This window comes from Macrobrachium rosenbergii, chromosome 1 (assembly GCF_040412425.1).
Source record: "Macrobrachium rosenbergii isolate ZJJX-2024 chromosome 1, ASM4041242v1, whole genome shotgun sequence".
Taxonomy (NCBI): domain Eukaryota; kingdom Metazoa; phylum Arthropoda; class Malacostraca; order Decapoda; family Palaemonidae; genus Macrobrachium; species Macrobrachium rosenbergii.
The window spans coordinates 6,400,368-6,427,231 of NC_089741.1; the positions used below are offsets into that span (position 1 = coordinate 6,400,368).

General features: G+C 34.8%; 1 protein-coding gene across 5 annotated transcripts in view; it reads left to right on the forward strand.

Moving 5' to 3' along the window:
• NFAT (NFAT nuclear factor) overlaps positions 1-26,864 on the forward strand; it is a 240,675-nt gene that overhangs the window by 189,794 nt on the left and 24,017 nt on the right. For all 5 annotated transcript variants that reach the window (XM_067124167.1, XM_067125575.1, XM_067123543.1 and 2 more), the window contains 3 exons: positions 6,837-7,015; positions 11,845-12,035; positions 25,299-25,437. In XM_067124167.1, the coding sequence (XP_066980268.1) occupies positions 6,837-7,015; positions 11,845-12,035; positions 25,299-25,437 (509 nt within the window). The remainder of the gene's footprint in view (positions 1-6,836; positions 7,016-11,844; positions 12,036-25,298; positions 25,438-26,864) is intronic.

Genomic DNA, 26,864 nt, shown 5'->3' on the forward strand with positions numbered 1-26,864 from the left:
ATAAAAGAATATGTCTTAAAAGGTTCTTACCTTAAATTGGGTTACTACCTAATCCAGGTTATTTAAATCACCTTTAGGATATGTGATCCTAGGATATAGGCAATGGACAACATCTACTATATTTACAGTATTCACACTGAATTTGTTAGGCTACCACCTCATGTAGGCTACCTCCTAGTCTATTGTGGACATCATTATCTGAAAGGATTGTCTAAATTAATAATAAACTGTGGAACATTTCTTTAGTTACACTTCTATATTGAATGATCAAAATTTAAAATTTTTGGTGGCTTTCTCAAGTAACAGAGATCATGAGAGAGCACTGACCATGTGCTCTGAAAACAAAGTCAGGTTTCTGGATTCTGTACACAAAAATACTTGTTCCACAATTTGAACTAACAATTTTTAACTAGAGCTTAAAAATAAGCACTTAACTTTCAAGTTTGGATGTTTCCATGATTCTTGCTGGTGAAAAAAGTAAGGAGCTCGGAACTGTCATGCACGTAGCTTGCACTAGCAGAGTGTTATGGAGCTGGTCTTTTGCCTGGCCTGGTCGTAAACAAGATGGCAGATCCTCATGCACTTCTTGCATTTTTTGACGTAGGTAAAACTGGGTTCAGCTTCACTGAAGATAAAGGAAAATGCCCTTTTTTCTTTGAGTCCATTATACTCTATCACGTGTCAGTGTTTTCATTACGACACAGTACCTGGCTAAAAGTGACCAGGCTAGAAAAATATTTCTTTGATACTAGTCTAGTCACCATGGAGTGCTGGCACACCATGGGGGGTAACTCCTTGAGGACGAAACAAGCGACTGCGCTATCAAAAACGTTGAAATTGAAAATTATCAGTTTGGGTTCATGCTAGAGAGATCAACATCAGAAGTAGTCTTTACAGTGAGGCAAGCACAAGAAAAGTACCAAGCAAAAAGGAGTAGATTGTACCATATCTTTATGGATTTTGAAAAAGTATCTGACCAAGTGCTGAGACAGTTGAATAGGCATAACGCAGGCATAGGATACCAGAAGCGCTTACTAAGTTAGGAAAGTTACTTGACCATAACATTAGATGTAGAGTGAAGAAAATGACATGTGTACCAAAAGAATTTTAGATAAATGTTGGTGTCCATCAAGCATGCCACTGAACCTGATGCAATTTATCATAGTACAGTACAGTAAACCCCTCGTATTCACGTTCTCACGATTCGCGGACTCACTTATTCGCGGATTTCTTTGTGGAACGTATCTACCCATTATTCACGGAAAATTCGCCCATTTGCGGTATTTTTCACAGAAATATTCACTAGTTACTGTATATTCATATAATTTTCATGAATAAATGCACTTTTTGTGATAAACCTAGTAAAAAACTTAGGTATAAGCATTTTTAGAGGTTTTTCTTGTGTTTAAACTATCAAAATAGGCAGTTCTAAAGTGTTTTTAGAGGGATTTTAAGTATTCGCGGATTTTAGCTATTCGCGGGTGTTGTGGTACGCATCCCCCGCGAATATGTGGGGGTTTACTGTAATGGCAGAAGCTACAAAGAAGTGCAGAAAAAGGGCCACCTGTGAGTTGCTTTATGTAGTGACCTAGTGATAACAGTAAGATGTGAGGAAGAGGTGCTTTAAATGTTTACAATGTGGAAGAGTGGAATGGAGAGGAGAGAGAATAGAGAGACTGAAAATCTGCGTTAGGAAAACAAAATCTATGGTGACTAAAAATGGAAACAGAGGAAATAGGACATTTAGGAACATGACCATGTGGTTGTTGTGCTGAAGGTGTGGGGTGAAATCTGCACTATGCACCAAAATTAACAGATTGTGTTAGAAGAGGTGCTCAGGATTCACAAAATATGCTTGGGATAATAGATTTTCTCTGCCTGAAATGTATTACAAGAGTGACAAGGGGAATGGAGGTGGTTTTGAAGAGGTGTGACTGTAGAATGTTAAGATTCATAGTAAGATTATAGCAGGAAGATTGTATTATTTATGAGGAAAGGATCAAGAGAGATGGTATTCAGAGGCTGGAAAATAGACAGAGATCTCAAAGTTTAAGATGATTAGAATGTGATGAGTAGGAATGAAGTGCAGAAGAACCAGAAATCATGAAAAAGGATAAAGGAAGACCTAGACCTAATAGGAGGGCAGGATAGAGAAGAGTGCAGCCCTACAAAAAAGGAAAGATGATGTAAAATTACTTATGATGATGTAGAGTAGTTATCTGATATGTTTCCGTAACCAACCCCCTAACAGTTGGTGGATGAGACCAGGAGGTCATGATGCATATACTGTATTGTTAAATTCCTTGCTGTTGCGAGAGAAGAGGAAACCAATCTTCAATCAATCTAATGCTGTGATATCAGCCACATTAATTGATCTTTTAGCATACAATCTTGAAAATGGTCTAACCTAACCAGATCCAAGGCTGTAGCCACTGCTAAAACTCCCACCACCGATGACAGTACTAATCTGACTCCTCATTGGGTGCTTGGAATGTTTGCTTACTTTGATAAGTGGATCTCATAGTTTTCAAACAGAGCATGTCCTTCCAGGAAAATTTGATAATTTTCAGTAAATTCTGTGGCACTTGAACTTTATTTACCCCCAAAAAAAAAAAAAAATTGGAACTAATCACCATCTATCAAGAAGGAAGCAGCTGCAATAATTGAAGTTTAAGCACGTCATTATCCGTTGTTTGGTCAGTATTTTGCAATTATTACAAATCAGTTGCCTGTTGCATTTAAACTGGATAGCCAAAGGAGAGCAAAGGTTTAAAATGTTAAGATCCAGGTTGGAAATTGGTTGTTTTGGTTTTTCTTTTCTATACTGCCTTGGTTAAAACAATGTAGCTTCCAAGTTTTGTTTGAAGCAATCTCTTTGTCAAGCCTAGGGATATCTGTGAAATGCTATGTTGCCCACTTGTAGTCAGAAGGCATCGTTTTATTTGAAAAAAGAATCTACCTCTTTCTATTTTGTGGAAGACTTCAAAGATTTGTTCAACTTGAAGTGTATGTGTTACAGTCAAACTGCCTTCTCGTCGGTCTGCAAGGACTACTCATGTCAGAGCTACTAAACCAGTGGAGAGATTGAGTATTCTTGTATGGGTAATCTTCCATCTCTCACAACTATTCAGTATATGTTTATGGTTGTGGACGATTATTTTACATTTCATTTTGCTCTTTCTTTTCCTGATATTTCCTTTGTAACTATCATACATTATCTGGATACGTGACACCTCAACTTATGACACTGGGGGTCCACCTTCCCAGTGAGTAACGAAATCCATTAAAAGTGAAGATTTATCCTACCGTAGCTTGTATTGTGTAATTATCATTCAGTTTAAAATATTAATTTGCTTATCGTCCAGTTTCAAAGGTATATATGTAAAATATTGTACTTGATACAGCAAGTAGTGTTCATTCTCTCTCTCTCTCTCTCTCTCTCTTTTACATTATTTTTATTGACATTTGATGCAGTAGAGTATTGTACCTAGTACAGCAATGTAGTGTTCATTCTCTCTCTCTCTCTCTCTCTCTCTCTCTCTCTCTCTCTCTCTCTCTCTCTCTCTCTGTTACATTATTTTTATTGACATTTGATGCAGTAGAGTATTATACCTAGTACAGCAATGTAGTGTTCATTCTCTCTCTCTCTCTCTCTCTCTCTCTCTCTCTCTCTCTCTCTCTCTCTCTCTCTCTCTCTCTCTCTCTGTTACATTATTTTTATTGACATTTAATGCAGTAGAGTATTGTACTTAATATAGTAATGTAGTGTTCAGTCATACATTTCCAACCATAAATGTATGCATGTCTACATTTGTTTAATAGTACAGCAATGTAGTGTTGCATTAATACATTTTTCAGTATGCATTGCTCCCTGGTACAATATTTTTGTTGACATTTATTTAATGGCATGCAGTGTTGCATGTAACACAATATTGTAGTATTACATACATATATATTTCAGTCTGTGTATGTATGCATATGTATACATGCATTGCATTAAGGGAAGTACACACTTACTGTGGATTTGCTTACCTCTCTCTCTCTCTCTCTCTCTCTCTCTCTCTCTCTCTCTCTCTCTCTCTCTCTCTCTCTCTCTCTCTCTCTCTCTCTCTCTCTCTCTCAAAAATTTTTTCATCATAAAGATTTTGATATTTGCCCTTTTTCCCGTCTTCCTCTGTGGGTTATTCATTATGAAAAGAAGTTTACACACACACACACACACACACACACACAGAGAGAGAGAGAGAGAGAGAGAGAGAGAGAGAAAAGAGGCAAGAAAATGCACAGTAAGTGCATAGCTTCCCTTCATGCAATGTATATGTGCATGTATGCACATGCATACATACGCAGACTAAAAAATATATTGTATTAAGTGCAAGACTGTACTACATTAAATAAAGTAAAAGTTTTGTACCAGGAAGCAATGCATGTGTATATGTATACACATAATGATAAATGTATTTATGTGCCACTGCTTATCCTTATTAAATAAATGTCAATAGAATAATTGTACCAGAGAGAGAGAGAGAGAGAGAGAGAGAGAGAGAGAGAGAGAGAGAGAGAGAGAGAGAGAGAGAGAGAGAGAGAGAGAGAGAGAGAGAGGGGGGGTTGTCCACTGTATGTGCATGGTGGTTTTTTAACATGATGCTCATTGATAATGTAATTTGTTACCTATTCTGAAATTGCAGTTATACTTTATTTAACCAAGCATCTCAAAATTTCTGAGTGTGTTATTGCCAGATGGATAGAAAATTACTTTTTAACTATGGATTTAACAGTATGGCAAATAAATTTCAATATGCAACTTGTATAACATAAAAAAAATAATCATACTTTACTTGCAAGAAATATTTTTATTTTTACCAGACTTGGGCACATCCAGTAAGTAACGAAATTTGGTAAGTTTAGGTTAGTCAAGTTGTGGTGCCATTAACACCTGAAATTAACGGACCTCTGCACTTATCAGTTGCATCATTATGATTAATTTTTTCAGTGCTACTATTTTAGATTGATATTTTTAGAGAATTCCCTTAAAGTGAATGCTAATGAAAAGTACAGTTTAGTTTAGGTTAAGAACTATGTTGAATTGCTGCTGGTTGTAAGATTATTATTAAACATTCAAGTGCAGGCTATAATGTAGGGTCTCTGTTACTTACCAGGTTTTTATTCATCAGGAAGAAGCCAGACCCCAAGAGCATCTGTTAACTTGAGGTGCTATGGTACCGTATTGTGACTAATGTATCATCATTGTGAAGTTGAACTTTTGTAAAATGGACCATCATAACCTGGGGAGCATCTATAAATCTATATTATACATCTCATAGGAATGACATGTTCCACAAAACAAATGGGTGATTTTGGGACCTGTAGCTCCTCATTCTTTAAAAGTATTACTCTCAACAGCCATAGTGAAACTCCTTAAGAGGTTTTCTTTTCCAGATCTCCCAGTAAGTCATGTTGCAGCACATGATTTCGTACAGGGGTGACAAACTCATGTCTTTGTTTCTTGCATTGATTTGTTCAGTCTAGCAAGACTGAACCTTTTGTCGTGGATGCTGAAGTTTTAAAAGTAAATTCCAACTATGCACTTATTGAATAATTCAGATTACAGTAATCTCTTTTGAAACTTCATTTGCAGTACAACACTATGTATAGAATTTTGACCAAGAACTCATGTTTGAAACTTCATTTGCAGCACAACCCTGCATTTAGAATTTTGACCAAGTACTCATGTTTGTTGTTTTACGCAATGGCAGGCCCTTGAACAGTATGGATTTGATGACTGACTGCGTTATTGTTACTTTCTTACAACTAATTTCAAAAATTTTTATTGTCTTAATATGTTATTGTGAAAAATATTGTTTGATGAGTTTGAATTTCTCAAAAATACGAGGAAGTACAATACTGTATTGATGATTCAAACTAGTTTAAATTGGCTTAATAATTATTACTAAAAAATCTTCAAAATTAATGATGGTAAATTTTTGTTGCCAAAATTCCACATTCATAATATTTACTCTGCCACTATGCCAGTTAGCCATGGCTATATACAGTACTTGGAAGTAAGATTGTAGGCAGGTCAGTAATTTACCAGTGTCGTGTTTGACCCACAAACCATTTAACTTTTAATTACATTTAAGCTTTTGGGTTAATACAAGTTTGATGTTCTCACCCAGGTTTTAAAGTCAAAGTAAAGAGAAATGTCTGATGAGTTGTGGAGGCTTAGCTTAATAGGTTACATATTGTGGAGTTATATATATATTGGAGATAAAGATGAATCCTTTGTCTTGCAGTTTTATTGCTATTGTATGTACGTATTGTGACTTTAAAGTGAAGTTCTGGTAATCCTTTTAAATTGATATCTAGCCTGACCTTTTAGCTACTATTTTCATCTTTGTTTTGACTCTTCAACTGTATATGGCCAAGTGTCAAGAAAAGAGCATTCCTATGAGCCTCAGTGAACAGTTTGCCATTTGTGATAATTAATTGGCATGTGTCGAAACACTTACTAATGTGGTAAAGTATCATTGCAATAAAGCAAGATTCTAATTCTACAATTATGATCCAAAGAATGGTAGGGGCAATATATGTAGTAGTTATAAGCTTATGACCTCCTTTACTCTCATTTCTTATATGCTTGAATAGATTATTAGCTTTTACTGTTTTGTTTGAAATGAAATAATTTTGTCTTGTTTCATTCACAACTAGTATTGGTTTGATAATGAAGACATTGGTAAAATGATGATTCATATGCTTCTAAATATTTTATTATATATTACAGGGTAAATGGCTGGGGGAAATTAATTTCTTATTTGGCTTTCCTTTTCTATTTACAGCTGTGATTGTGTTGGAATTTTGAAAGAAAGAAATGTGGATGTAGAGCATAGATTTAAGGCTCTCGTGTCAAGAGGCAGAAAGAAAAGTACCAAGTGTCGTTTGGTATTTCGAACTTTTGTTACTTTGCCTAATGGTACCCAAGAAACACTGCAAGTGGTCTCAAGGCCAATTGCATGCAGTGAGTATTTCGTATTTGAACTATATTATAGTACATGGTGACTTTAGCTTTGTTACAGTAGTATTTCCATCACACACACACACACACACACACACACACACACACACACACACACACACACACATATATATATATATATATATATATATATATATATATATATATATATATATATATATATATATATATATATATATATATATATATATATATATATATATATATATATTATGTATATAGATATATATATAATATGTGAATATGTATATATAATATAAGTATATATATACATATATATAATATATGAATATGTATATATATATAATATAAGTATGTATATATATATATATATATATATATATATATATATATATATATATATATATATATATATATATATATACATGTATATATATATATATATATATATATATATATATATATATATATATATATATATATATATATATATATATATATATATATATATATATATATATATATATATATATATATAGCACGGAGGAACTTGCTTGAGAATATCACTAAGTTCACATCGAAGGCAAGTGAAAACCAGGACTTTGAACAAGTACTTTCGTAGTTTATTCTGGGGACTTGAAAATTTAGAATAAACTTCAAAAGTACTTGTTCAGAATCCCTGATTTCACTCACCTTCCAACGTGGACTTAAGAGCCACTCCTGACAGGTGTCAGGGAGACAGGGTTTGGAAAACTCATTAGCACTGCTGCCCCCCATACTGTGTTTACAAATATGATAATCTTATTTCCATACATCTCTACTGCCTCCTTTAAAATTTAAACAATTTACCATTTTCTTTTGATATTAAAGGATCAATGTTATACATCCCTTGACTGATATTCATATTGTGGATGTTACATTCTTTTATAAAGCTAGATTTAATGATATTCCTTTCCAGTGCATTATTAGAATATACAATCATTGAATCTAGCTTTATAAAAGAAAGTTACAGCCATAATATGAATATCAGTCAAGGGTTGTATAAACTTGATCCTTTAATATCAAAATAAATTTGTAAATTGTGTAAATTTTTAAGGGAGGCAGTAGAGATATATGGAAATAAGATTATCATATTTGTAAACAGTACAGGGGACACAAGTGCTAATGAATTTTCCAAACCCTGCCTTCCTGACACCTATCAGGTGTGGATCTGGTGTTGCCTATGGTTTGTATGTTTATCAGTATTGTCCCTTGAGAGTATATTGTGATTTTTAGCCAAATGAGTCTTAAAGGCCATTCCCACCGTGACACCGGCCTGTGGGTGGATATGTAGTCTCTAACAGTTGTACATTTTCGTCAGTACTGTTCCTGTAGTATATATACTTGTGACTTCTAATACTCTGTATCAGTCCTTCGTCAGTGGCTTGGAAATAAAGTCGAAACCAGTTAGGACCTTATTTTTCACCTCTGGTAATGTATATATATATATATATATATATATATATATATATATATATATATATATATATAGGAATATATCATTCAAGGGATGTATAAACTTGATCCTTAATATCAAAATAAAATTGTAAATTTTATATATGTATATATATATATATATATATATATATATATATATATATATATATATATATATATATATATATATATATATATATATATATATATTTATATATATATTTATATATATATTTATATATATATATATATATATATATATATATATATATATATATATATATATATATATATATATATATATATATATATATTATTTATATATACATACATACATACACACATATGTACATACATATATATATATATATATAAAACGTAGATATACATGCATATATATACAGGCAGTCCCCGGTTTACGATGGGTCCAGCTTACGACGTTCCAAGGTTACGACACTTTTCAGATATATTCATCAGAAATTATTTCCCGGTTTACGACGCATGTTCCAGGGTTACGACGCGTCGTATGCCGATCCGACGGAAAAAAAATATGGCTCCAAAACAGCAGAATAATACAAATTTGGAGGGTTTTTTTTAATGAAAAACTAAAAAAAAAATGCAGTTGTACATTGTTTTCAATACACCCAGAGCATTAAAAGTCAGGTTTTCATAGGATTATTGACGATTTTTGACGATTTTTCGGTTTACGATGATTTTTAAACTACGACGAAACAAAGCGTAAGAACGGAACCCCGTTATAAACTGGGGACTGCCTGTATATATATATATATATATATATATATATATATATATATATATATATATATATATATATATATATATATATATATATATACAGGCCTTTCCTCTTACTGTCCTTTACTTAGCAGACTGGTAATAATTATAAAAATAAGTTTACAAGAAAGCTTGTATAATTGATAGATGGGGATTATAAAGGAACAGATGTACCTGGAATCCAGCACATTTAAAGAATTAGTCGACCAACCAAAGCAAGAGTACATATTTAAGAAGTTTTACAAAAGATTAGGCCCAACAGCTCGGGAGCAGGGAAGACTCAGTTACAGGGGAAGAGACTGACCACCAAAAGTGACTGTGGAATGAATAAGCTGATTACATATGTTTATAAAAATACAACATCTCAGTATATTCCCCTTTTGGTAAACAATAACAATTTTTGCAAACTGAACATTTTCAAAAAAATGTGTTAAACATGAGTTCATTTTACAAAAATTGGTTTTGTTTACCAAAAGGAGAATATATTGAGTTGTTGTGCTTTTGTAAATATATGTAATCAGCTTATTCATTCCACAGTCATTTTTGGTGGTCAGTCTCTTCCCCTGTACGTTACAGTATAATCCGTAATTGACTCTTCCCTGGTTCTGAGATGTTGGGCCTAAGTCTTCAACTGTGTTGGATTCCAGGCACATCTCTTCCTTTTTAATCCCCATCTGTCAATTGCACGAGCTTTCTTGTAAACTTTTTATATTTCTTATCAGTCTGCTAAATAAAGGGATAGAGGCCATTCCATGAATTGGAGCGGGGCGGAGCTGGTTTTCAAAAGTAGCTGTCCGTACAAAAGAAAGATGCTGAAATCTGCTATCATCAATCAAACCAACAATATGAACTTGTCAGGAGGACATTGGAAAGCAGATGAAATCGACGGGTTAATCCTTAAACCTCTTCTCAAACAGGTGCTCCAGGAAACACAACCACCAGACAAATTGCAAAACACGAGTCAATGAGGCTAAAAACCACTAGGGAATTGTTTATTTTCCCTCCTTCTTGGGAACTGTCACCTGCATACCATCGGAGACTTAATGCCACACATACATATGCTGTGTAGATATCCTCCTGTAACATTTCATCTGTCCATATTTTACCAGTGAACAGGGGCGCAGAAGGAAGTGCTCGAAATATATGGTTGCAACGTTCAAATAGTGTTTTATGGGCCTTCTTATATATATATATATATATATATATATATATATATATATATATATATATATATATATATATATATATATATATATATATATATATATATATATGTATATATATATATATATATATATATATATATATATATATATATATATATATATATATATATATATATATATATATATATATATATATATATATATATATATATATATATATATATATATATATATAATATGGCCTAGCCTACACTAGGGTAATCAGTACCATCTATACATATGGTAGCCTAGCCTACACTACACAGTATACTTTATACATATATGGTATAGTAATTATCAGTGTCTGCTAATTCTGCAGGTTCAATGCAGATTGACATGATAAGTCAGTATAAAGAGAAATTGAATAACAAACAAGGCCTAGCTGACACTTTCGTATATCATATACGGTAGCCCAGCCTACATTATACTATATTCTATTTTCACATAATAACACCGTATTATACAAACATCAAATTAATGAATGTGCATCTTTTCCATGGATCTTTTAAAAAGTTATGCTGTACTACATGATATCCAATTGTAAATATTCTTATATTGCTTTTGCATTATAAATTCCGATCATAGCAATCAAATGTTTTGTTTTGGGAATCGATCACGCGGTCTTTATTTCGCTGCATTTAGCTCGGCTCAGAGGGCATTTCTTGCTTCTAGTTAGCGTAAATGAATCTCTAGATACTTTATTTATAAGGGACATATATATTTTTCGTTATACAAAGTGTTTTTAAGTCGAAATATAACTTAAATATGTCTCGTTGTGAAATTAATTTTTTTCATTAATAGATGACGTTGGCGGCATGTTTGTTTTGTGTAAAAAAAAAACCAAGATTCCGTTCACTATTTTCTCTTGATTTCATCATCATACTACGAGCTTTTCATATTTATCTTTTATCGGCGGGAAAACAGCAGTAATATGTGTTCTTTCATGCCCAGTAGTTTTGATTAAAATACTTTCCAATTTTATTTGCGGTCGAGTTTCATCCATGTTGCCAATGCACAATAATTTATAGTCATTAGCAGCTTGAACATTCTTTTCTCATCTTCAAGTACAACTTGCAGCTTAAATTTACTGTAGCAGTATATTTCCTTGCCGATCTTTTCTCCAAAGCGGATAAGGGTATAGTGTAAAAATATATCAGTACTGAACATCATTTTTAACATAACTACGGTAATTGTTTAGCCGTATGATGGTTGAAATACAAGCAAAACAGTTGTTATCCAGAGGGCTAATGAAAATTGAAATAGTAAGGAGAAATACATTATTATATTTCATTGTGATCTTACTTGAAGTAGTGAAGTACACTTGTCTATAACAAAATAATAATACTCCTCTTAATTGTTATCATCATACAACAGCTCAGCCGCCAGGTGTGCCTGAAATCTGTCGCAAATCCCTGTCATCCTGTCCAGTTTCTGGGGGTGAAGAAATATTCATTTTTGGCAAGAATTTTTCAAAAGATACTGTAGTCATCTTTCAAGAAACTGGGGCCAAATCTCAACCTGTATGGGAACAAACTGCTATACCAGAGAAGGACACTCTACAGCCCGTAAGTTTACTTGCAGTTTTTCCTGTTGTGTTTTTCCTTTGTTTTGTTAGACGTAATTTCTTGCAGTCTTATAGTCATCACTGCTCTGTCATTAGTATTTTGCTCTTTAGATGAAATCTAAAAGGTGAAAAAAATGGGTAAATCTCCATTTTCCTTGTTTTCATGATTTTGCATACCTTTATTTAATTTCTTGTGTGTTCTTATCCATAAATATAGATTTGTAAATTTCCATTTTTTTTTCCTTCTCTCAAGAAGCAATATTACCTGTTGTCAGAGACACTCCATTTTGATTGGCAAAATTTTGAAAAAAACATAAACGGCAAAAGTATGCTATGAAGCACACATTTATTAATTTTTGTGCTTCTTGGCTTTTACTTAATAAACATGAAAGTAAGGTCACACCATCATGAATTGTAGTCTTAGGTTTGGTTGATGCACTGCGCTCATTCAGCCATCTGAATGCATTAAAGTACCATGGTTTTTTTGCTACAACATATTGGTTACTCTGTTTTTTTTCAGCTCGTTTATCATATAAATACTGTTTTAAATTTTTCGTGTTCATTTGTTTTTTATTAACTTAATAAGCCTTTAGAAGGGACATACCAGAAAACTGAAAAAACATGAACAGATTACTGAGTAATGTATACAGTAAACAGTCTTCAGCTCTGATTTGTAAAATTTTTCTTGGCGTACAGGGCCACAGTGCATGTAAATGGGAGGGGCGACAGCTGGTGCAGTATTTCAAGATTCTGAGTAATGGATGTAGGCTTATATGCTATTTTCTTGATCTCAGATAAAGAAAGCTAAACACCACATTAGCAGATATTAGAAATACAGAATATATTCTGTTGCAGTTATACTCTGTACAAACATAGCACAGATGTCACATCTCAGACAGAACAAAATCAAGATTGAATAAAGATTAAAGTCCACACAATATAAGTATTATAAATAAGAAAAAAAAGTTTATCTTGAAAACTTGCCAATTTTTTGTAGCGTAGTCGCTTGTTTCATCCTCAAGGAGTTACCCTCCATCATCTACGAGAGTTCCATGGGTGACCAGACTAATGTCAAAGAATTCTCTTATAGCTGGTGCGGCCGGGTATTGTGTCATAGTGATAACACTGTAACACTTGATGGAGTATTTAATGGACTCAAAGATAAGGGGGCACTTTCCCAAATCTTTACAGTGAGGCTGTATACCCAGGTTCTTTCATCATCAAAACCTGCTTAGAAGAGGAAGTGATTAATACGCATGCGCAGTTTGCCATAGTGTCAACAACAGACGCGTCACGGGGACCAAGAAGCATTACTTTCTGTTGGTTAGTGCAGTGAAGTTTATTATTACTAGCACTTCGAAAAAATTCAAAATTTTTCTGCGATTTCATTAGCAAGGATCATGGAAGCATCAAAGATAGCAAGATAAGTTCTTAGTATTAAGTTCCAGTTTAGTTTTAAACTTTTGGAATTAATTAATTTGTGTCAAAGCTGGATCCCAGCATTTCTTGCCATCAAAGGTCAGTGCTTACTCTTCCAGTTTTATAAAGCACAAATTGTTTTAAAGAATTTGTCATTCTGCTTAAGTGTTTTAACTAAAAGAAATTAGAATTTGTCATTCTAATTAAATGTTTTAACCAAAAGAAATGTCCCTTATGTTGAGTAAACTTTTTACGAAACATCCCGTCATTGAACTAAATCGTTAGCGTAGACCATGCAACGTAGGAGTAGATGAAATAGTAATCTGTGCTGGATGAGATGGTAGCCTAGCATTAAGGCTACATACTAAGGTAATTTTGTTTTATGTAACCCATACCCTTAAGTGTAAACGGGATTAGGCAGTAGCCTAGATTTGAGTAATTGATAACCTAGCTATAAGATTACACATTAATGAGTTACTGTTTTATATAGTAGACCAAATAGCTTAAGATTAGATATAAACCAGGTTACTGTTTTATATAGTAGACCAAATAGCTTTGGATTAGATATAAACAACAACCTGGGTTAGATAAAAATAGTAGCCGAACTGTAAGGTTACATATTAGTAAGTTTCTGTTTTTATATAGCCTATACATTTAAGAGTGATCTGTAATAACCTGGATTAGGCATTACCCCATACTAGGCTAAGAAAGAACAAATAAGCCTAGGATTATATATAAACAGTGTCCTAGGCTCAATAAAATAACTTAGTTTTTATGACTTGGTAGCCTGTTTGTAGGGCTACATACTAGTAGGGTCTTATGTAACCTATATCCTTAAAGGTGATATAAACCTAGAACAGGCAGTAGCCTAACCAGATTAAGTAGGAACCCCTTTTTAGGGGAATATCCTACTATTAGCCTAAAACAGCGATGGCCAAATATCAGATGAAAAGATAGCCTCGGCCACATAAAACAGAAAACCAGATTATAAGAGGGTTATTTTTTGTATAGTTTATATCCTTAAGTTTTAAATAAGCCTAGAATAGGCAGAGGCCTAGAATAGGTTAAGTGAGGACCCTCTAAGAAATCCTCTATCGTAGCTTATCGTAGATTATACTAGAAGCATTAACGTAAGCTTTATACACAGTAGCTTGGGTTAGGTAAACAAATTAGTTCATAGCAGTTATTCTGAATGGCATGACAACTAGAATTAAAATTTCACATAGCCATTGCAAAAGGATTAACAGTGTATAAGTAATACAGCCATATACAGGTATGAAAACTAACCTAAACCTTAGAGGGCTTAAGTTAACATACATATTTAATTAAATGTATTACAACTACATGCTTGTAATCAAGTTAACCTGTAATATGGAAACTATATGAGGAACTACAGAAGTGTCCCTCATTAGGAACAATTAATTCTAATTAGCTTCTAATAACAACTTGTTTTATATCACTACAGGGTCGCCATTATGCAGGACACTCAGCTCAGGTGTTCCATAGCAATTTGCTTGGTTCACTTTTTGCCAGTGGGAATGCCCCATACCACCTGCCATGAGCAGAGTCCTTGTAAAAAACAAGGAAAATTTGCTTGGTCACCAGATATGTGCAAAATTTGTAGTATGCTCTTGGCAGCAAGTTTTGAGGATGAAACAGCTTGTTTTAAGCTGTCTCAATGGTCCTAGGATTCAGTAAGGGTAAGGAAGATGGAAATAATATCTTTCCGGCAGAACTCTGGCAGCAGATATTTAATCCTTTCTCAGAACAAGATCTATGTTTGGGCCAAAACCCAGTAACATCAGTGCCCGGTACCTCCCAGGTTAACCCGGCGGAGGAAGTAGAGGAATCTTTACATGGGGTTGACATTCTTACTGAGAAATTTGACAAGGACATTACCACTGAAATGGCCCTGCTGAACCCAGAAGGATCAGGGACACAAATTTCAACTAGCCATGGGAGAAACCTTCCAGAATGAATTCTATTCCCCATGCAGCTATCGATGCTGAAGAGGATCTTTCCCCCAAAAGGGATACTGAACTCTGATTTTTTTTTTACTGAGGTGCATTTGCACTCACTCGCAGGGGTGCCATTTTAGCTCGGAAAAGTTTCCTGCTAGCTGATTGGTTGCAAGTATTTTGTCTGAATAGCATCATTGTTTTCAAATAATTACCAAGTAATGTGAATTGAAACTTATTTACTAACCTAAATTTCTCCCTCAGATATATGTTTTGTCAATAAATAATGTTAACGAATAAAGAGATTGTAAAGTATTGTGATGGCAAATCTAAATTTAATAACAACACCCACGGAAGTCAATGACGAGCTAGTTTTCGGATGCATGCTGCATAATTTTTTACTTTTCACATATTTTAACACTTTAACACCAATTGGGATAAATTACACTAAGCATAAGAAAAACAAGTTATTATAAACTTTCTTTGAATACCAGAATCTACTAAAAACATGAAATTACTAAAACTTGCTATTGGTGAAAACTTAAGGGGAGGTAAAAGGAACAGCCTGTGACTTTAGATAAAATTTTAGATAAAATTACCTAGATAGGTAGGCCTAGTTATTCAAATGGTATCCACATGCCAGCAAATGTTGATGGGCAAGAAAACTTTTCAGATACATATCATCTTTTATAGGCTTTTGTGCTGAAGCCTTTTATTATATCATTATGATAAATATGATGATAAATATGAAGAGGCTATTTTTTCTTTTACGTAATAATAATGTACTTCCCTTATTATGGCTTTATTTCTTGCACACATTTCAAACTAGGCTACCCTATGTCTATGTGTCTTACACCATTTTTTGACAATTGCAATATATTTTGCTTAACTCTTTAAGGTAAGGAGTAACAGTAAACAGTTGCTGATGCTTGATATAAGTTAGGCTAGATGTATGGAGGCCTATGCTGTAAGTCCGTATAGAAAGGGTTTGCTAATTTTATCGTAAGGTATAGATTCTATTAATAGCACTATTTTCGGTTTGAGGATACTGTAGTGTTCCATAAATTGCATAAAGATCACAATTAAACGAATTTATAATTTCACCAAGTTACAACCATAAAACCCCTCCCTCTCCCTTCCATCCCCGCCTTGCTATATGACAGGAGATGCCTATAGCCTACTAATCCTTAAAATGTATATGTGTATAGTACATTTTCAACTCAGTCACATATTCTTTTCCTTCTCAAAATATCCACAGAAACTCGCGTTAACCTCATATTTATCCTGAACAGAACACAAAATAAGAAAATAAAAAGTTTTCTTATCTCGCATTGTCTGCTGTAACTTACATGAAAGAGTAAGTTGTCAATTTCTGTGAAACATATTTTTATTAGGGTGCACCTACAAAAAGAAACATAGAAACTGTTTAATTGCAGATATAGCCATTAAAGTAATCTCAATAACATAACACTGATTTCAACACTTACATAAATCAGGAAAAAGCTGCAATGACATAAATCAGGAAAATGCTTCAATGACAATCAGTTGGGATAGTTTTCCCACCAGGCTGCCACAGACTGTTCCTTTTACCTCCCCGGAAGTTTCACCAATAGCGAGTTTTATTAATTCCATGTTTATAGTAGATTCTGGTATTCAAAGAAAGTTTATAATAACATGTTTTTCTTATACTTAGTGTAATTTATCCCAATTGGTGTTAAAATATGTGAAAAGTAAAAAAATTATGCAGCGTGCATCCGAAAACAAGCTCCTGTCATTGACATCGGTGGGTGTCGTTATTAAATTTAGACTTACCATAACAATACTTTACAATCGCTTTATTCGTTAACATTATTTATTGACAAAACATATATCTGAGGGAGAAATTTAGGTTAGTAAATAAGTTTTGATTCACATTACTTGGTAATTATTTGAAAACTATAATGCTATTCGGACAAAATACTTGCAACCAATCAGCTAGCAAGAAACTTTTCTGAGCTCGTCCCTGTGTCACCCGGTGAAATTCCTTACTAACACGAGTTTCTAGGTATAAATATTGCTAAATATACCAGAGAAAAATGCTATCAGGAATGCTGGGGTTACTACCCCCAGATCGAGCATCTATAATGAAAATAGATGTCGGTATGGGTAAGGGTGAGTGAAGCTATCACTGCCACAGAACCACACTCTGAAGACATCTCAATGACAAAACCCCCGGAAGAGCAGAGAGCCGACCCAGCTCCCTCACTCACCCGCCCGCCCGACGGCGACCCCAGCGCCATCTGAACTCATTCCATGCTAGCATGTGATCTCTGCTGCTGTTAGATCTTTTTGCTTGTGTTTTTCCAGCAATTTCTGCTTTATCTCATCATGGCATCGAGCAGCTTTACTGTCTCCAAGTTAAGTACCATCTTCTTGTGGGGTTTTATGATTAGTTTGGCTGTTTTAGCCCGTATTTATAATATTATACGTGGTTTTTGTTTGGGCGCTGCGGCGTCCCTTTGTCAGCCATGTTGACCTCGAGGTGCACCCATTCAGCTTGTTCTGTTTGGGTTTCTCTCGGTCGTTTACACTAATTATGTTTATATTCCCCGTCATGGGATCATCCTGGTGGAGTTTTCTTAGGGTGTGTCTTTGGGTCTCCCTTAAATTTTAATTTTTGTGAGTCTCCTCTCATTGGGGTTCTTGCTATTGTTTGGGGTATCCGAAGTTTCCACTCTTTTGTTTTTCTCCCCAGGATGTCTCCCTTTTTTTGATGAGTACGTAAAAATATTTTCTGTATGTGCTTGATGTCGCGAAATTATATTATTATATTATTATTTCCGAGCGTGGCGTCAGGTACGGCCTGTTGGCTGTTTACATTCTGTCGCCTAGTTCAGTTAGGCTATTCGCCTAGCACAAGCTTATACATTTTTATACATTTTATATTTTTAGATGGTTATTTATTTATCTTTCGGTTAACGTGTATATCATTTGCGGGGTTGCTAGCCTAGTCTTATCACTAGTTGGTGGGTTAGGCTACCTCCTTTTTTAGCTGCTCTACCTAACCTCCTGCTCTCCCATGTCTCGCTTGAGAGGGTAGGAGGGAGAGGGGGGATAGTCAGGTCGAGGGAGTTTCTGTTGTTGTTCCTTCCGTCTACCGCTTGGTTGGGTTGCTGAAGTTTTGAGAACCCCCCCGCTAGCACTAGTGGTGGCAGGAGGATTTTATCCTGGAGAGTCTCCTTCCCGCTTTCCCCAACCCTTTCCCTTACTTTAGTCGGTTACGGTTGACCTTCGACACAGGAATTTCTCTCCCTGCCTTTTTCCTCTCCCTTCCCTTCTCTCCTCCCCTCCTGGTTATTAGGCTAGGCCTTCTAGGAGGGTGAGAGCGTGGCGTGGTTTGGTTTAGGACAGCTCCTTTTCCTTCCCCTGTAATTGTGGTGGGTCATGAGTCTCCCTGTACGTAGGTACCCTCTGGATACCTTCTACCTCGCGGGGTTACAGTTGAGCTACACTAGGTATTTGGTACCATGTGTACATGTATGGTAGCCTAGCCTACACTGTAAAGGATACTCTATACATACATGGTATGGTAATTATTAATATCAGCTAATTATGGAGGTTCATGCAGAGTGACTTATGATAATTCAGTACAAAGAGAAATTGAATAACAAACAAGAATTAGCTTAGCCTACACTATGGTATATTGTATACATATACAGTAGTGTAGCCTACATTAAACTGTACTCTATATTCACATGTATTATATAAATATCAACATAACAAATATGCATCCTTTCCATGGATCTTTTAAAATGTTATGCCTTAATTCACTGTATCCAATAACATTGTATATATTCTTATATTGCTTTTTTATTATAAGTTGCGATCATAGCGATCAGTGTTTTGGTTTGGAAATCATTTACGCGGTGTTTATTTTGCCGTATTTAACTCAATTCAGAGCGCTTTTCTTGCCTCTAGTTAGCGTAAATGAATCTCTAGATACTTAATTTTTATGGGGCAAGGTTATTTTTCGTACACTGTACGAAGTTTTTTTAAGTCAAAATATAACTTAAATACATCTCGTTGTGAAATTAATTTAGTGATATTAACTTAGTTATTTTTTCATTAATAGATGACGGCCGTTTGGGGGCGTTTGTTTTGTGTAAAATAAATCAAGATTCCGTTTGCTATTTTCACTTTACTTCATCATAATACGAGCTTTACGTATTTATTGTTTATCAGCATAAAAATAGCAGTAATGTATTCTTTCATGCCCAGTAGTTTTGATTAAAATATTTTCTGTCCAATTTTAATTATGGTCAAGTTTCATCCATGTTGCCGATGCACGATAATTTATAGCCATTAGCAGCTTGAACATATTTTGCTCAGCTTCAGCTACAACTTGCAGCATAAATTTAGCAGTATATTTCCTTGCCAATCTTTTATCCATGCTGAATAATGGTATAATGTAAAAACATATCAGTCCTATTCTACTTAATGTCATTTGTACTGTAACTTACGGTAATTGTGTATTACCATATGATGGTTGACATACAAGCAGAAGGGCTGTTGTTATCCAATTCGGTGATAAACAAAACAACAGTTTCTCGGTCGGTTGTTTATGGCTGTAGACAATTACGCAAGAGTATAACGTTACTAACAATACTTTTATCCTTCTCTGTTACTTTTTTAACTAGAAGATGGGATAAAGAGTAGGAGGAAAAGAAGGTGGTCTTTTGTAATTTGGTCTCTCTCGCTGCCTGATTGTACGCTGCTGCCTGCCCCCATGCTAAATTTAAAAATATTTTATACATATTGTCGTATCGGTATTAATTGCTTACCCCATTGCAAAATCGAATTATTGTAGTGTGAACTATCGTTACTCGAGCACTACCTGAGTATTTTAATAGTTTTATCACAAAAAGTGCATTTAGTCATGAGAATGAGATGAAAATACAGTAATTAGTGAACATATCTCTGTGAAAAATACCATGAATTGGCGGATTTTCAGCAGATAATGCATACAGTATACAGGCAGTCCCCGGTTTACTATGGTTCCGGCTTACGACGTTCCGAGGTTACGACGCTTTTCAAATATATTCATCAGAAATTATTTCCCGGCTTATGACGCATGTTCGGGGTTACGACACGTCGTCGCCCGATCCGACGGAAGAAATTTGGCCCCAAAACGGCAGAATAATCATAATTTGAAGGTTTTTTGATGTAAAACTCAATAATAATGCAGTTTACGTCGTTTTCAATGCACCCAGAGCATTAAAAGTAAGGTTTTCTTATGATTTTTGACGATTTTCGACGATTTTCGGGTTTACGACGATTTTCGGGTTACGACGCGCAAGAAGAACGGAACCCCGTCAGAAACCGGGACCGCCTGTATACGTTCCAAAGAGAAATCTGCAAATAGGTGAGTCCGCGAATTGTGAGACTGCGAATACGGGGGTTTACTGTATGGGGCAAGGTTATTTTTCATTATACGAAGTGTTTTTAAGTCAAAATATAACTTAAATACGTCTCATTGTGAAATTAATTTAGCTATTTTTTCGGTAATGGATGACGTTGGCCGTTTGGGGTCATGTTTGTTTTATGTAAAAAAAATTCAAGATTCCGTTTGCTATTTTCACTTGATTTCATCATAATACGGGCTTTATGTATTTATCGGTTATCGGCGCAAAAACAGCAGTAGTTTTGATTAGAATACTGTCTCTCCAATTTTAATTACGATCGAGTTTCATCCATGTTGCTGATGCATGATAATTTCCAGTATAGTCATTAGCAGCTTGAACATTGTTTTCTAAGCTGCAGTTACAACTTGCAGCTTAAAGTTAGCAGTATGTTTCCTTGGCAATCTTTTACCCATACCGAATGAGGGTATAATGTAAAAATATATCAATCCTATTCTACGTAACGTCATTTGTACTATAACTATGGTAATTGTTTGATACCATACGATGGTTGAAATACAAGCAAAACGGCTGTTGTTATCTAATTTGGCTATAAGCAAAACAACAGTTTCTTGTTCAGTTGGTTATGGCTGTACGCATTTCCGCAAGAGTATAACATTACTAACAATACTTTTATCATTTTCTTTTAGGTTTTTTGACTAGAAGATGGGATAAAGAGATAGAGGAAAAGAAGTTGGTCTATTGTAATTTGGTCTCTCTCTGTGCCTGACTATACACTTCTGCCTGCACCCGCGCAAAATTTAAACGTATTTTGTAAATATTATCGTATCGGTATTAATTGCTTACCCCATTGCAAGATCAATTTATCGTAACTCGAGCACTACTTGGGTACCTGAGTATTTTGTTAGTTTTATCACAAAAAAGTGCATTTAGTCATGAAAATGATATGAAAATACAGGAATTAGTGAATATTTCTCAGTGAAAAATACTGCGAATGGGTGAATTTTCAGCAAATAATGCATATACTGCATATGAGTCTTTCAGTCGAGAAACATGCCAAGCGCCATTTTTAAAATATTGAGGAAATTGCAATTGAAAATTGGCAATTTTCAATCGTGAGTTACTCGGTAAATATAATAGCTAGGAGCTTCATTTTTTTAAATAGTAGTAAATTTTATGCACAATACAGCTAACATAAAATATTTTCAATACGATGTGTAGTTTTTTGGCAGTTGTGTGAAAACATAACCTGACACCCTAATTTTGTATGTATTTTCCTCTTTATAAGCCAATAAATGAGTTATAAATGCATGTTTGTTGTATTAAATACCCTAACTATGCATGAAATGTCTGTAATGTGTTTAGTAATGTTTTATCATAAATATGCTGGGGTCAGGTGCCTGATGCACCCTCAAATTTTCCACATTAATAAATTTCACTTCCTACACTGTAATCAGGATCATCAGAGAACTCAAAATCACTATCCCCTTTCCCGCCACTAACACGCATAAGCTTTTTCTTACCCCTAACACTCCCGGTAAGGCTTTCTTCACCAACACTAATGGCGGTATTGTCACCAACACTAGGTTCACCTTCATTTTTCCCTTTATTACCCTCTACATTCCCTTCAAAATTACCTTGCTCGCATGCTTTGATTACTAGAGAATCATCTGACACAATATCAATCAACTGAGTAATCTCCACATCGACATTTTCGTCACTTTCTTCAGACGAACTTTGGTAATCATGGAAAGCATGGCCGTAAAAACTATGAACAGACAACTTTCCATCACTGTCTCTCACTGGCTTCTTCTTTGTTAATAGCTGTTTACCCCTCTCTTTTTTGCCCCCAAACACACCGCGACACCTTCCTGTCATATTGACAATCTTATTAATCCACAACACTTATTATTAATCACGATTTCGGCGAAATGATCAGATGATCCCGCAATCACCATGTGAAACTGCATGTTGTGTTTACAAAGTCACTCCTATGTCAGCTGACGCTGTACAGCGAAGCTGATTGGTTGAAGGCGCTGTGACGTAACGCACATCTTTCTCGATTGAAGAAAAGCCACCAGCCAAGCGCCATAAGCTAGCGTGGTTCTGGAGGTGTCATGTTACTTCACGGAATTACGTCCCGTTTCGGGAGCTTCGAGAAAGTGGTCTAAGCGACATCTGCGAGAGAGGTGACAATAGGGTGGGTTTGGACAAAAAATAGACCATATTGGAAGGTGCTGTTGACATGTTTCTGGACAGATCTGTGATGTACAAGGATAAAACCAGCGAAAAATAAAATAAAACCACTTTGGCCCAGGATGGCGCTTGGCATGTTTCTTGACTGAAATGCTCATATGTTCCATAGAGAAATCCGCAAATAGGTGAGCCCGTGAATCATGAGACCATGAATACTGTACTGGGGTTTTACTGTATTTGTCACATCTTGCTAAGCGGGAGCCATTTAAAAATTTACTTGAACAATTTTACAAGATCACTGTCTGGCAAAGTATTGTAATGCTTACTAGAAGTACATTTGCCTGGACACATTTTCCATTTGTTTATAATTATATTATAAGTGACATCAAAGTTACCTTGGGGGATTGTTGTAATACTAAATGCTTTATCAAGGTTCCCCAAAAAAGTAAAAAGCACTTATCCAAGCCAAGCAGTTAAGCTCATAATGGGACAGCAAATCAAGGTCAGAACTTCCTCACCACGAAAAATGGTGGGCTTTAACGGTATTCCTTGCTCCGTAAAATAAAATTATCTATGTATAGTGAAAAACTGTTGACTAATGATTTTGAATAAAAAAAAATTATTCTCATTTCTCTGGTTTAAAAAAGGAAGTTAATGCTAAAGGGAAGTGCAAAATGTATGACCTAGCTTTATAGCCTATAATTTCAAAATTCATGCCTAACTGCAAAAAAATCTTGAGGAACTCAATTTTTGTGGGGCTTAAGACTGTATACTGTACCTAACCTCCTGAACAGATAGCTGCAACATTTATCAGTAAGGCACTACGAAAAAGTTGTAAACTTAAGAGCAGCAGGGGTATTTTCACCTTGGCTGACCTAAGAGTATTTGTGAACATGGCCGACTCGCACATGGTTGCCACATCTGGGAAAAGGGTGAATGGAAAGACCATGATAATCACTTGAGTCCATTTATACTTTATCACTGTGTCTACAGGCACTATTCTGGCTGAGACCAGTTAGAGAATTCTTTGATATTGGGTGGACTGTTGTATGGAGCCCTTGGCAGGGAGCATAAGGGTTACACCTTTGAGGACCCACAATGGCTACATTGTCAGAAATTTACTTTGAAACACTTTCATCCCCCTTGCTCTAGGAATTTCATGTTTAGTGAGAGGTTTCTTGAAGACTGGATTTATCTGTGAAACCAGGGTCTTTGTACATAATAAAACATAGTCTTGAAACAATTACTAGTTCATTAATATGGTATTACGTTGTAGACCACGTATACTATTATCAAACATCAGCCAACACTGTTGACGTCTTGAATGCAGTGGTCCAAGATTTTGCTCAATATATCAAGCCAGTATAAGAATAAAAGCAGTTGAAAACGGGTTGGGTGCAGACTTTTAAGTACAGCAAGCAAGAATGAGAATATGATGATTATCAGAAATTGCACCAAATACGTAAAGATGAAGAAACTGATGTCTTGTACACCTAACAGATGTTGATTGATGACCAGCAATCCATGGTTCTGATAAAAATGTGAGAGTAAAATTAATAAAAAACTAAAGTTATGGGTATTATTCCAGATGATTGAAATTTTTCATTTATGCACCACAAAGGCATTGGAAAGAAAATATCATTATTTCTTTAAAAAAATGTGAGAGTAAAATTAATAAAAAAATTAGTTATGGGTATTATTCCAGATGATTGAAATTTTTCGTATATGCACCACAAAGGTATTGGAAAGAAAATATCAGTAAATTATGTCTTTTTGTTCATATCTGCATAAATTATTTCTTTATGTTCATATCTGCATGGCTTGTTTACTAGTTTTTCAGATTACTATGCTGCCATGTAGGATTTCTATTCTTTTCTGAACCTGTTATACATGTTATTATTTGTATATCTGTCACTGACATTCACCAGTTTTATTTTACCAAATTTTTTGGGTAAAATTTTTAACTGTATTTTTTTTATATAAGATGAGATTTGTAATGAAGGGGTCAGTTGAATGGGATTTCATGTAATATATAGGAGTTCCTGCTTATATATAATACAGGAGCATTAGCAGGAGTCTGAAAGATGTCATTCTGTATTTCAGTTGCTCCACATATTATTTTTGAAAGGTGAAGATAATTTCTATTTTAATAAGCTAGAGAGTGGATGGTTGGTACAACCCAAAGTGATTTTCTATGCAAAACCAGCAGTTTCCTTCATAAGTATATGAAAACTGTCAGCTATCTTCTTTTCATAGTCCATTATATTTATTCCACATTATATTGCATTCCAGATTCACTTGATTGTGACTGTGCCAAAATATTATGATGAGATGATAACAAGAGAAGTAACTGTGCAGATGATAGTATCTTCTGGCAGTAAAAGATCAGAGCCCCATAACTTCACCTACTTACCAGTTGTTTCCAAGAAGGGTGAGAAAATGGGCTAGCTTTGAAAGCTGCCACTATGTATTGCTTGAACCCATGTCTGTGCTGGCCCATTCAGGGGGAAGGGAGAGGATAATCATCATGCTGATATTCTTGTTGAAAATACAGTTTTACCAGCAGATGTTATATAAATAGTAAATATAAATGTAAACATTTGTAACATATTTTTGGGTGGAACCAAGCTCTTCATATCTGTAATGTCCTATGTAGCTCCTTCCCACTATTTTCTTTGTTTTATTTTCTATGGAGCCCCAGAGTAACTTTTTATTTAGTAAAAAATACAAAACCATAAACAAAAAACCTAGAGCACCTCATTGGAGAGCACTTCAAGATTATAATTAATCAATATTATTTATAAGAATAAATTGTAATGTTTTAATACTTTGCCAGAAAATACCTTCTCTTCCTTTGATTACCTGCTTGATTGAAAAAGAATAAATTGAATTACCTGGTACTTTGTAGTACCTGCAGATTACCACTAACCATTATTTATGAAGTGAAAGTAATTGTATTATTGTTTTAGAATGCTTAAAAGTTTAATTTTGTTTACTAATGAAAAATCAGGCAGGTAGGCCAGCTTCATTAATCACCAGCACATGTTTTAAGTCTCCTGCAACACCATTCAGAGCCTTTTAGTTTTGGGGGGAATTGATGCCATTGAGGGAGGGTCCATCATTCAAGGGATACTTTTGTAATATATATCTGTTCCTGTATTATTAGGGAATGAGGTGGAAGAGCAGCAAAAACTTGTAGTCATATGGCACTAGGGCTGTGCTGGCTCGGGTGCCATTGTCTGCTGATACCCTCTTGTAAGGGCAGACTGCTAGTCCATAGTGCATAATTGTGCCAACTTAATTTTGACAACCTTGTTGCCAGTCCTTTTGTGCATTTTGTTGCATTTATAATTGGTCACCTTAACCCAAAAAATTATGTACAATCATTATTTTCATTGTTTCATTTTTATTTTATTTTTTAACTCGGATACAAATAAATAATTAACTGGCAGCAAAGTTGTATAGTTTGCCCTTGTCCATTCACTGAGAGTACTGTTTGAATGAAAAGCTGCTATTGCTACAATGAAAGGTTCTGTATGGGGTTGTGGGAGGCAGGGATGGGGCCACTAACACCCCATCTCACTGCCTGGTGTCTATGCAGACCATATTAGGCTGCATCCTCACCAGATGGGGTAACACATGCACTTCTTCATATGTAAATGAAAAATTAGAAAAATAAAAGGCAAGAGAAAATCAAAAGATATTACCATCCTTTGCATTCAGTATAATTTTCATTTTGTTTGAGATATTAAAAACCCTGTGGGTTGTAAAAAGCATGTGTTGCCTTCCTTATCTTGATCATATGGGCTTTCTCAATCATTTCATGAGGGTGGTTGCCCTGTTTTGGTTTGAGATCTG